This window comes from Sinocyclocheilus anshuiensis, unplaced genomic scaffold, assembly GCF_001515605.1.
Source record: "Sinocyclocheilus anshuiensis isolate Anshui unplaced genomic scaffold, SAMN03320099.WGS_v1.1 scaffold2171, whole genome shotgun sequence".
NCBI classification, from domain to species: domain Eukaryota; kingdom Metazoa; phylum Chordata; class Actinopteri; order Cypriniformes; family Cyprinidae; genus Sinocyclocheilus; species Sinocyclocheilus anshuiensis.
Window position 1 is genome coordinate 577,077 of NW_015537929.1, and position 13,098 is coordinate 590,174.

Sequence of the window (13,098 nt, forward strand, 5' to 3'; positions counted from 1 at the left end):
CAAATGGCTGCAATATAACAAAGAGTGAAAAATTGAAGGGGGTCTGAATACTTTCCGTACCCACTGTATATGAATGTCGCAGCCACTGCTTTTCAGGGAAGCATTACTCTGTAAGGGACAGAAATAGTCCATAAAAAAATAATGAGGGTGAATGCTGCATATGTCCACATAGAAGAGTGCAGTGTTGGTTGTAAGTGAATGATGTGAAAAGTGATGATTCAAGGTCGCATGTTGAACAAGATCATTTAGGTGTGCTTTACATGTTGGGATCTAAAGCACGGGCAAGTTAATAAATGTAAATAAAAAATTTTATTTATTCCTGTGATGGCAAAGTCTTTAGTGTAGCTTTTGATCAATGCAACACAATATGTAACAGGTTCCTGCTCCAATTTTCTGACCCCCCTTGGCCTGAAAAAAGGTCGAAGACCCCTGAGCTATGGAAATTGGCTCAGTTGTACGTTGAGAGGTGAATGTGTGTGGGATTTGGTGCAGTACTGTTTTCCTTCCACATGCTTCCTCCCTTCTTTATGCCTTTGAAAAGAGATTTATTGTATAACAATTAAGCAGGACCTGAAGGCCTGCAGATAAGCCTTCTAAGAGCCATAGAAGCTATATTTTATTCATAGGAAATATTTGATCCATATGCTTAATGAGAAAACACAAACAAATCAGCCCTTTCAGTCCCCTGGTTCATAAATCACACAAAGCGCTCGAGAAACAGTGAGTGAAACTGAGCGCTTGCTTATGGCTCCCAAAGCAGCCAGTTCAAAAGGAGATGAATGACATCGCCTGGGACACAAAGGCAGCCGTATGTCTTGATGAAGGTTTAACCAAACAGAGATTGAGTGGAGGGATTTTTGTGTTTCATAAACAATGAGGAGGGCGTTAATAGGCTGATCTATTCTGGAAACGCATAAAATCTTTGAACATACCTGTTTTTGGGAACAGGCTGTAAGAAACAGCTATCAGATAACATTTCACTTCTGAGAGAAAACTGAAACAGGTGAGGCCTTGATGCGCAAGTCTTTCATATTAGCTTCAAAGTTTAAGGTAGATTCTTAAATTCTGATGGAAGAAAAAATAGGTTATTTATTGTAAGAATATGCTACAGGTTATAATTTATAAATTCTGACTAAGGATGATCGAGTTATATAGATATATATAAGCTAATTAATCAGCCATTTTGACAATTATCTCTCGTATCGGTGCCAAAATCTACCTTAAAACCTTGATAAAAAAAAAATTATTGTAAAACATTTTCGGTAAGCATGAATTTGGGGTAATACTGGCCAAAATCCTTTAAGAAAATCTAACAGTACTGGTTTGAGCAGTCCTCAGATGCAATTTCAAGAAGTATTTTATTATCGCCAGTGCAATACATATTTTTGGTACTTAGAAGTAGTATGTTATTTGGGATTCAGCCCTGATCTACCTCAGTAAGATGACAGAGTGGTGAGAATTCACTTTACCAGTAAGATGACAGTTCTGTTCTGGCTAAGACAGAAAAGTTTCTGAAAGAAACTCTAGGACATTAATCAAGCACCATTTCGGCTATTGCTTATGTCAGGAATAGATCAGATAGATGGCAGTTCAAAAGTCTGTGACATGCGTGTTTGAAATGCGACTGCTTTTTTAACCTTATTAGAGTAGCTGTACAGTATTTGTCTACATACAGTACAAAGACAACCCAAGGTGTTAATGTGCTCATTTAACTATGATTAGATATATATATATATATATATATATATATAAATAATAATAATAATAAAAATAAAAACCTATTACAGTACTCTGAAAGAAACTCTAGGACATTAATCAAGCACCATTTCGGCTATTGCTTATGTCAGGAATAGATCAGATAGATGGCAGTTCAAAAGTCTGTGACATGCGTGTTTGAAATGCGACTGCTTTTTTAACCTTATTAGAGTAGCTGTACAGTATTTGTCTACATACAGTACAAAGACAACCCAAGGTGTTAATGTGCTCATTTAACTATGATTAGATATATATATATATATATATATATATATAAATAATAATAATAATAAAAATCAAAACCTATTACAGTACAAAGTTCTGACAGCATCTTTGACCATAACCAATACATGTGGTCAGATGTTGGTTAAATTCCAGGACAAAAGTCTGCTTAAGCCTTTGTAAATGATAGTCATAAGAAAACTGGATTTAAAGACAAACTACGATTTACTGACATTTCATTAGGTGATGTCTACATGGATTAATGTTAACAGAGATTCTTTAAATCCAAGGGCACTGGCTTCAATAACCAGGCTAAAGAATTTCTGTAAAGAGTGAAAAGCAACAGATACTTTTTATCTCATCATGACAACAGTCTAAATATCATGTCTGACATAACACTATCCCACAAGTACAATATTCCATACCACATCTAAAGTAATGGTGGGTGTATGTCGTCTCTAGACAAAAACTGAACTGGGAAGAGAGCAGCTACTGCCTGAGTCTTATCCCCCAGTGAGTGCCTCATAGTGGGGGGCACTACTCCATCAAAGAAGAGCAATCCCTCGCTGAAAGAAGGCCTTACGCACTCCAGATGTGCTGGAACTATAGGGATACAACTCAAGCCAACAAAAACTAGCCAGACTCTAAGCCTTCATTAGATGACTGTGGATGTGGGGATTTTTGTGGGACAACATCCTGTCAAAGAATAGACTGCATGTTTATTGCTGAAAGTAGCAAAAAATTAACATGGGGAAATCAGCACTGGATAACTGAAATGAAATACCAGTCAATGGGGAATATTCATCAAGAACATGAGATATGATATTGCTAATTTTTATTTTATTTTTTTAAGATTTATTTTTGGTGTTTTTGTCTTTATTATGATTGGAAAGTAATTAGACAGGAAGCGAAGTGGGAGAGCGTGAGGGTGACGGGATCGGGAAAGATGGGACTCGAACTCGGGATGCCCGAAGTACAACAGCACTATATGTCGGCATGCTGTCCACAAGGCTATCGGCATCGATGATGTTGTTCATCGTTAACATTAATAAACAGACCAGCCTGCATTACCATTATACTGTAAATCCTGGAAAATATTACATTTAAAATAACTTTATATTTCAATATATTTTATTAATTTCTGTGATGGCAAAGCTGAATTTACAGCAGCCATTACTTCAGTTATCAATTTCATATGATCCATCAGAAATCATTATAATATGCTGATTTGGTGCTCAAGAAACATTTCTAATCAATACTGAAAGCAGAAAGCACAATCTTTGTGGAAACCATGATTTTTTTTATTGTTTTCCCCCCAGGATTTACGCCTGAACAGTTGCATATGTCACACTATCTACAAAGGAAAATTAGTAAAAAAAAATAAATACATTTATAAAAATAAAAAAAGACATTTTGAAGAGAAATTATTGGAAATGACATGTAAAGGCGAACTGTGCACAATAAGATAAGGAGCATGCATTAACAGTCATGATGACCACTTAAATTAATAGTCATGAATCATCTGAAAATAAAAATCTGAATAACTGTTAATGACGTGTCAGATATTTTGATTTAACATTCTGTAATTGTGTATGTGATGTGAAGTGTGAAAATGTGTCATTTTGTTGTATGTGAAGAGCTATTTACTTGAGAAGCTGCTGCCATGTCTTCAACAGAAAATATCTGAGATGGAGCTGAAACAAAAGACAAAGAGAAAAGGCTGTTAATATTTAATATGTAATTTAGTTTTTAAGATTTATTTTTGGTGTTTTTATGCCTTTATTTTCGATAGGATAGTAAGTTGACAAGAAGCGAAGTGGGAGAGAGAGAGAGGGGGGGGGGGATCGGGAAAGGTCTGCGAGCTGGGACTCGAACTCACGACACCCAAAGCGCAACGGCGCTGTATGTCGACACGCTACCCACAAGGTTATCGGTGCCGACACCTCTTGGCTACTTTGACGTATTTCCTGTATTTCCAAAACATGATGCATGATGGGATAAAATAAGCCCCGAATAGCGCTCCTGAATAGTATTCGAGATAGTGTGGATTTAGTGTGCGTTCAGGGCACTGTGCTTTGGTGTTTTTAAGACCTGGGACAGTCTTGCGCACTTACTTCCTGTCATGTGCATGCGCTGTCAAGTGGCCAAGACCGCAAGTGTGGGTATTTGGACAAGGCATCTGCAGGAAAGTGGATCTTGTGGAGCAGATTTGAGGATCCCTGCTCTAAACTATACTTTTTAATAGTTTTTAGAGACAGGGTAATTAGGCTGCCCACAAGGCTATCAGCATCAACTAATATGTAATATTTAAAATATTTGTAAAGATTCAGCATGGGCCAGTCTATTACAGTTCTCTTACAAAACACTTTGGATCGGAGGAATGCCATCACAAACAACAAAATATTACTTACACTCTGTCAAATACATTAATATAAAATCACCTGCTTGGTGAGAAACATTTTAATGTTAATGTCATAGTTATGTCATTTTTATGTTAAAAAGCTTTCCAAAGCATAATGTTTTTTTTTTTTTAAATGTTATTCTGCTGTTTTGGCAGTCTGTATACACTCAAAAAATTCTCAAGGTCAGTCCTAGGTTCGTTTCCAACAAGCACAAGCATGATGTTACATGACCTCTGCACCACATAATAGTATGACATTTTACTGCACTTCACACATGCACATAGAGCAGCAATACTGTGATTCTGCAGACCTAGGCACAATTATGAGAGACTAGGGACGATAACTCGAGTCACGACACTAGGCCCCTTCACTGCCACACTGGTGCTTTGGGCCCAACTTTTCTTAAGAAATGATTACAGAACTGGTCTCTACTGATGAAAAGCACAGGGGACACAATAAGCCAGCCATCTGCCATGTAGGAAGTGCGGAAATTGTGTAGCTGGAGGCAGTGATGGAAAGGGGAGAGTGGTGAAACGGAGGGAATTGGTTGCACAGGAAGAAGTTGGAAATGAAGAGGAAACAAAAAAAACATAAAAACAGTAATCAAGCCCCCAGTCATCCCTGACTTTAATTTTGAGGATACAAAACAATACACAAAAACATAGTAGGGACTAAAAGTATTAAGAATTGGTAAGTACTAATAAGTATGAACCTGTGAGGTCGCATTAAATTTTGTGTTCCATTCACTTCAATTCTTACACATATAGGAAGAGCAGGTATGCAAGAACATTTGTCTTGCTGCATACTAAAGTATCTTACTATCAAAAGGTGCATTCATAAAGGATTGAAATTAGTTGCAGACAACTTGTGGCAATATATATATATACAGTGGGTACGGAAAGTATTCAGACCCCCTTAAATTTTTCACTCGTCCCGAGCGAGATCTAATTCACAGACCAAAAGTGTGTGTAAACTTTATTGAGATCAGGACATATCAACCAGTAATTTAATTTCATTTCCAGTAACGGACGGTGCTGGAGAAGACAGGACAGGACACAGAGATCATGTTACTGCTGAAACTTCAGGGGAGAAGAACTTCAAAACGTCTTCCTACCTCAAGCATTTTGATTGGTTCTACACCTGTGAATCACCTCAATGTCACGGTTCAACAAAAGCACTCAAATGCATAACTTCAGGGTGAATAAACGCCACAAAGCAGATCAAATCAACCTATGAAGCTGAGATTTCAGACTTTCTTTGACAATAATCAGAAATGAATCCACCAAAAACTTTTAAACAAAAAAGAAATATACACTCTTATCCCATCTAAAAATATTTATGATTAAGACTTCAACTGTAAGATTTAACAAACTAGGAGAGAAGTTTTAGTACAAAACAGAGGACATACCCCAGAATAGAGCTTTAGGCGTAAACAAATAATTTAAATTAATCTCATTTTTACAGCATGAACTCAAAATGTCAGTATGCAAAGTGCTAATGACAAATACAGTATCTTAAAAAACTATGCAGTTCATGGTCTGCAATATTTTAATAAGCATATACAAACTAATCCCTAGAATACAAGAATCATCCATGTGAATAAGCTCCTAGTATCAGTTAATTACCCAGAGTACCAAAGCAGAACACCATCCATCTCAAGACTCCAGTATGAGCTGCAGTTATGAGCCTGTAATAGATCTTATCACCTCTGATTTGTGTCCTTACACTAGTGGAGCTGCAAGCGTTGGGGACTTGATGCATTGCTAAAAATTGACTTTAACCTTTAACTCTACTGACAGCAAATCACAACATTGAGATGTTGTGTGTGCCAAAACTACAATATATATATATATATATTTTTTTTAAATCAACTAGTCAGACCTCGATGAGGCACTGGCTGATGTGACATAACATATATACATAAATGTATAGATTTGTCTGGCAAGCCAACGAATACGGTGCACATGAAAATTTCTCATTATCATTCACCTTGTTAAAACGGTCCACCCACTTTCTAAAGACACAATGAGGAACATCTGTTACTAGAGGCCTTCTACAAATTAATAAAACAAATACATCAAATTATAGTGCCCCTGAGCCAAGCAGGACTGTGCACACATAACATCGTATTACATTAATCTACATATCTAAATGCTGTGTCCTTACAAAGGACGCCATGTAGAGCTAAGCAATCAGGGCCACTTGTGAGAGTAAACAAGCGAGATTCATTTTTCAGTTTAACAATGGCAAAGATTATTCAAGTTCATTCGTAAACGCTTTACAAAGGTTACATTTTTGTAATTCCCTCAACGACTTTCTTCAGTCTCTCGATGAGCATGACCTGGCATGAATATTCTTATGAAATCTGGTTAAAAGTTATTAGCACATCGACTACATTTTCCGTCAACAAAACCACACTATTAATGAAAAGACCCCATTTGATGAACTTCATCACACATTCTACACATCATTTTCGCCTGAAACTAAATTCCACAGTCTTGCATTATGATTAATAACACGACTCTTGGTGACAGCTCTCAGGAGACTTTGATACTGGCATCACAACAAAATACAAAACTGCAACAAAATATAAAACCAATAAAAATGTACATGTAAAATGAATATTGTGGCCAGGGCATTGTTTTGCAACATGCAGCAGCTGCTCACACACAAAGTGTAAAAGGCATTTTGAGGGCCACAGAAAATAACTTTCTTACAGTACTAGTGCATTAGAGCATGTAACTAGATCGGATCGTTAAAGGGACATTTTTCCACAAGCAGTGAGAGAATCAGAAACTCATGTAATTTGTGGACAAAAGTTTTATTAACTAAACACTAATACATAACTAGTCTACACAAACAAACAATCACACAAGCAGGAAGGGCAAATGAGAATGACTGAAACCTTTAGAGAAACAGGGAACGAAGCTATGAAAAGGAGTCAGTTAACTACCTGAGTGAAACCATCAGCGCCGTTTTACAACAGGGTCTACAGCTTATACTAAACCTCTGTTTTGTTTAGTTAAATGTATGATACTTGCATTGCCTTGGCCGGGTCACTGATGTGAGGCATTTTAACTTCTATGGAGGTCACACCTCCAGGGGGTCAGTGAACCAATGCGGACGTAAAAATTCGGAGGGAAAGTTTACAACTCTTTGTCCTCGAACTGGATTGGGTGCTGATGCAAAAACTATTCAAGATTCTTAGAACACTAATATGTTGCATGGGTATCAACATATAATATACACTCATTTAGATCATCAAAATTCAAATTCAGCGGGATTGCGGGCATTGCGCATAATTCTACTGATTCCCGCAGTTTCTGCACTTGTAACGCAGGAAATTCTCGCAAATATTTCAGCGTGAAAGACGCTAGGGACAGATGACAGAATGTATCATTTGCACATGCTTTTGAGTCTTACAATTTTAAACATTCAAGTGCTCTATTCAGTAATTGCGTGCTCTCTGTGAGACCCCTTTCTGTGAGCTCACACCCAAAGCGCGCACATAGAGCCACAAGAGAGAGCACGCGACTACAGAATGAAGTTGTGTTGAGCCTTATTGCACGTAAATGGCCAAATACACACAAAATTATGTCAAAATGCCCGTCTTGATGTGTATTCACATAAACAGTCGATTTATACTAAACATTGTCGGTATATAGACTATTAAGTGAAAGTAAACAGCTGAGAAACAAAACTTATGAGTAACAGTTAGATCCGTGCATGAGGTCTTAAAGAGACAGCAGCTTAAATAAACCTGCTGCTGTCCGTCATTAATGTTTATTTATACATTGAAGACTAACTAGTGTTATTTTAAAGTGAAATAGATTATTCCGTTTCTGTGGTATTTCTGTACCTGAATATTACTGTTATACCTACCTGAAAAACTTAATTTTAGTTGTATCTTGTTGTTGTTTTTGTTTGTGCCATTGCTTGTCATTTATCTATTCTTATTTTAAACTGACTGTTTACTTGTCTTTTTTAATTAAAATAATTTCAATTCAGAGTTTGAAATCAAGGTTCTTTGTAAGTATCTTCCTCACAATATAAATATGAATCAACAACATTATAAATTGTAAAACACAAATACACTGGATGACAAAACATTTAGGTTGGATGATTGCAGTTTAAAGACGGCATGAAATCAAAATGGAAAATTCTTATTTTTTAATGGAATACTGTAGTGTTTATTATAAATAATTTATCCGTGCACGAATGAAGTTGTGTTGAGCCTTATTGCACGTAAATGGCCAAATACACACAAAATTATGTCAAAATGCCCGTCTTGATGTGTATTCACATAAACAGTCGATTTATACTAAACATTGTCGGTATATAGACTATTAAGTGAAAGTAAACAGCTGAGAAACAAAACTTATGAGTAACAGTTAGATCCGTGCATGAGGTCTTAAAGAGACAGCAGCTTAAATAAACCTGCTGCTGTCCGTCATTAATGTTTATTTATACATTGAAGACTAACTAGTGTTATTTTAAAGTGAAATAGATTATTCCGTTTCTGTGGTATTTCTGTACCTGAATATTACTGTTATACCTACTTAACTTAAAGCACAGTTAATTTTAGTTGTATCTTGTTATTGTATTTATTTGTGCCATTGCTTTTCATTTACCTATTCTTATTTTAGTTAAAATAAATTCACTTCAGAGTTTGAAATCAAAGTTCTAATTCAGAGTCTTCCTCACAATATAAATATGAATAAACATAAATTGTAAAACACAAATACACTGGGTGACGAAACATCCCCCCCCAAGAGCCACCTAAAGGGGGAATTCCCCCCATTTTCCAAAATGAAATTCAGGCCCTGTCATAGATACCAAATATGGTATAGGTGAGGTTACATTAACTAGTGGTTCTATCATAAGGATGCATTAAACAGAGTACAATACAAAAGAAAATATACAAGAAAATAATGATCATACACACAATGTATTGGCATGTTCATTCATAAAAGGTTTTCTATGAATGAATAGGGAAGAGTCTATTTTTATGGGCATTATGTGTGTTTCCTATGGGGAAATGGAGTGAGACAAAAAAACGGAAAGAAAAAACTGTTATGGTCTCTAATGGTTGATATTTCCTCCTGCACGTTTACATTTACCAGTAGTATCACTATTTTAAGTGGATTCAGAAACAGTACATTTCAGAATCAGAAATACTTAATCTGCAGCAAAAAGGGTGTTAATGGTGGCCTTGATACCATCTAAAAACCATTTTAATGGTAATGCTAGACTGATTTGCCTCAAAAAAAAGCCTTTTTTAAAATTCTGAAATATGCCACAGCTAGGCTCCAAAATGCATCACCATGACCAATTTATAACTGGACAACAGCCACTGATTACATTAAAGCTTTCATAGGGCAAGTAGTACTTATTTTCAGTACTTTATGATTTCATCCCCTGTATATTCAATGCATTTGATACATACAGTATTTGTATTTGATGGCATAGTACTTTATTATGCTAATTTTATTGTAAGTTCAAATGATCTTTGTTTCTGTCTTTGTTGTAAAAAATCTATATATGAAGCTGTTTTCAAAAATCAAAGCTAATGCAATGAATCCCAACAATAGAAACAAAATGATTCTGAATAGATCCTAATGTGAAAAGCAACAAGGAGCTCTCAATCACCTAAATATCAAAGCATTTGACAGCCTGCGAGATAATGAAAAATTCTCCAAATCTGTTTCCTCAGTGACTGACAGGTTCCTTTCTGCCAAAGTTAACATCCCACACCTTGACCTAAACAGCTCACAGGATGATTGCAGAGCAAAAGACCTGTCAATATTGCTTTAAAAACAGCAGGAAATTGGCTCATCTGCTCTGAGAGAGGAAGTGAGCCAATGAAAAACTGTACAAGATAGTCAGGAACAGAGCATGGAGAGGGCACTGGAAATGATTTACAATGTTTCCACACCTGAACGTGCTCTCAATCGCAGGTTTCCAATAACAGTGATATTTAATCGTAGAGATGGACGTATGCAGTATTTGAAGTGGACTAGAGAAAGAAAGACAGGGAGGAACACTACCCTCAGGTTAGGGTTTGAAAGCATTTTTGGTCAAATTGTATTCATTTCATAGCATACTCCAAGACAAATCAAAGCAAGTCCAAGGATCTATTCAATGTTCTGTGGCTAAATGAAATGCTTACTTGTTATCAAGACCACATTTAGATGTATGCCTTATGGATTCTAAGTATAACAAAAAGAAAAATGAAAAGACAGCACCCCGCAAGCATCTTGACTAAGAAACAAGATTTAAAAAATAGAAAGAAATTCTTAAATTAAACTTCTCTGACTGAACTTTCCCTGAATAATAAATACTATGTTATGATGAATGACTGTCTATGCTGACAGATCTTCCCCACGAAATCTCTCCACGTGAAAGTTAATTAGCAAACACATGATTTCAAAGTGCATGCATTTACACAATACTTTGCTTGCAAAAACTATGTGGTTTCAAAGACAGGCCAAAGAGGAGTTTTTGTTTTGCTGGTCCTAGATGCAGATTTAGACATCAGGGACTGGATCTTGTTAAATAGTTTTGCTTATAAATATTTTAATAAAAGCAATAATGCACTCTATGCCATGCTGTATTCAGCTAAAAGACATTGGTAGACAAAAAGCTCAGCAATCTGGTCTTATTTCCCTTATGCTTAAAGGTATAGTTCACCCAAAATGAAAATTCTGTCATCATTTACTCACCCTCATGTCATTTAAAACATGAAACAATACATATAACAAATGTATTGTGAGAAATGTCTATTTTGTGCCCATACAAATGTCAATGGTCACTAAAACAGTTTAGCTATCCTTCAAAATATCTTCTTTTGTGGTCTGCAGGAGAAAGAATGTCATACAGGTTTGTAATAATATAAGGGAGAGTAATTGATAGAATTTGGGGGAACTATCTCTTTAAGTATTGACCACCTAAAATTATTCCAAATACAAGGGTGGAAATAGTTTGCTTTCAAAAAGAAGTACCTGCTGACTGACACTTCACTGATTGTAGGGCTTGATGATCTTGATGGAAGCTCAATTACCCCCTCCATCTCTTCACTCTTTACTTTCAGCATTGTAGAAACGAGAGGCTGGGGAGTGTTCTGAATGCTGCGTGGTGCACCTGTTACGTTGAAAGACAGAAGAAGAAAAAATGAAGAATTCAGATGCAAAAGCCTCTAAGTGCCATCTGAAATTTTCATCTAAAATGAGTATTTTTATCAGGCTCCTGTTTATGTTCAGTTATTTCACTTTAATGGCATAGAAAAAAACCTATACATTGCCAATAAAGTAAAATTACTGAACCTAATCATAAGAGCCTGGTAAAAATGCTCATTTCAGAAGAAATTTCAGACGGCACTAGAGGCGTTTGCATCTGAACTCTTCAAATACAGTTATGAATACACCACTGGAATACAATCTTGTGGACAACCTTGTGAAATATAACCCCATGATATTGATTATTGGGACAATTTATTTTTGTTAATATTTTCTTGTATATTTTAGACGTAGTCAGAATCTAAAATTAAAATAAGTCTTGGTGTTTTTAAGAAATACAACATAACACGTGTGTCACAGCAAGAGTCACACTAACACTAGTTTTTTTTTTTCTTTTTACATGTGCGGCAAAAACTTAATTTGAATTTATTGATAAACACTATATATATATATATATATATAAAACGTTAACATTTACAGAGTGATAAAAAAGGTATTGTTTTTGTATTGATCACCACACCACCAAAATCTCTATTTACACATAACCACTATTAGAGAACTGACAATTCCAAAATATGATAAAGAGATAACCAATCTCGAATATTTTTACACTGCAAACTACTTACTGACTCTGAAGTCCACATATAGAGCCATTAATGCTTTGTTGATAACAGCATGAGACCGGTGAATTATCATTAGAGCGAGTGATGGGGTCTGCAGGCACTTGTTTACTGCAATTGTTGAGGTGCCGCACAAAAGTACTCAAGTTTCAAACAGTGTGTGTGTGTGTGTGTGTGTGTGTGTGTGAATGAAATGTACAGCACATTTCATTCACACACACAAACACTGTTTGAAAGTTTAGTATATAGTAACTCTGTCACTACAGTGGTGGTAGATTTATAAGATTTACATTTTTATTTTTTTTTGCATACATTTCCTAAAAACTAAAAGTCCTAAAACTTGATAAAGAGAGTCTAATCAAAACAAATAACACACAACATGTTATATTTTCACTTGTTTACCAATTAAAATGCTCTAATAGTGAACCTCTTTGTTGAAAAAGTATGTGAACCTTTTTTTTTTTTTTTTTTTTTTTCAGTGAACAGCACTTACATAATCATCCTCCTGTGAGATGCTCCGAGGCGTGAACTGGTCTGCAGCGGTAGGCTCGTCCTTTATGGGCCCAGATGTGGAAGACACGATTGGATCCGGCTGCGATGTTGAGGGGCCAGAGGAAGGTGATTGCAGAAGTGCTGCCTGATATTGAATGGGCTGATGTGGTTTGAGGCTGAGCTCCAAGAACTGTGGTGATTTGAGGTCATCAAAGTCTGAATCCTCATATTCCAGGTCACCCTCCAGATGCTCATCACTCCCATCAGTAGCATCGGGATCCATAAGGTAGTCAACCTCCAACACTCTGTTGGCTTGAGAATAAAGATACTCCACCCCTATGAGCTCACCTGTGCAAACAGTATGTCAGACGT

General features: G+C 36.1%; 1 protein-coding gene across 5 annotated transcripts in view; it reads right to left on the reverse strand.

Annotated features, from left to right (window-relative positions):
* The window catches only part of LOC107657944 (E3 ubiquitin-protein ligase RAD18-like), a 34,690-nt gene that overhangs the window by 2,870 nt on the left and 18,722 nt on the right, over positions 1-13,098 (reverse strand). For 2 of the 5 annotated variants that reach the window (XM_016446300.1, XM_016446297.1), the window contains 2 exons: positions 11,381-11,519; positions 3,625-3,671 (listed from right to left, as the gene is read on the reverse strand). In XM_016446300.1, coding sequence (XP_016301786.1) covers positions 3,647-3,671; positions 11,381-11,519 — 164 coding nt within the window. In that variant the 3' untranslated portion in view covers positions 3,625-3,646. Of the gene's footprint in view, positions 1-2,272; positions 2,674-3,280; positions 3,332-3,624; positions 3,672-11,380; positions 11,520-13,098 lie in introns of those variants that run through there. The other 3 variants (XM_016446291.1, XM_016446306.1, XM_016446314.1) reach the window with 3 other exon arrangements.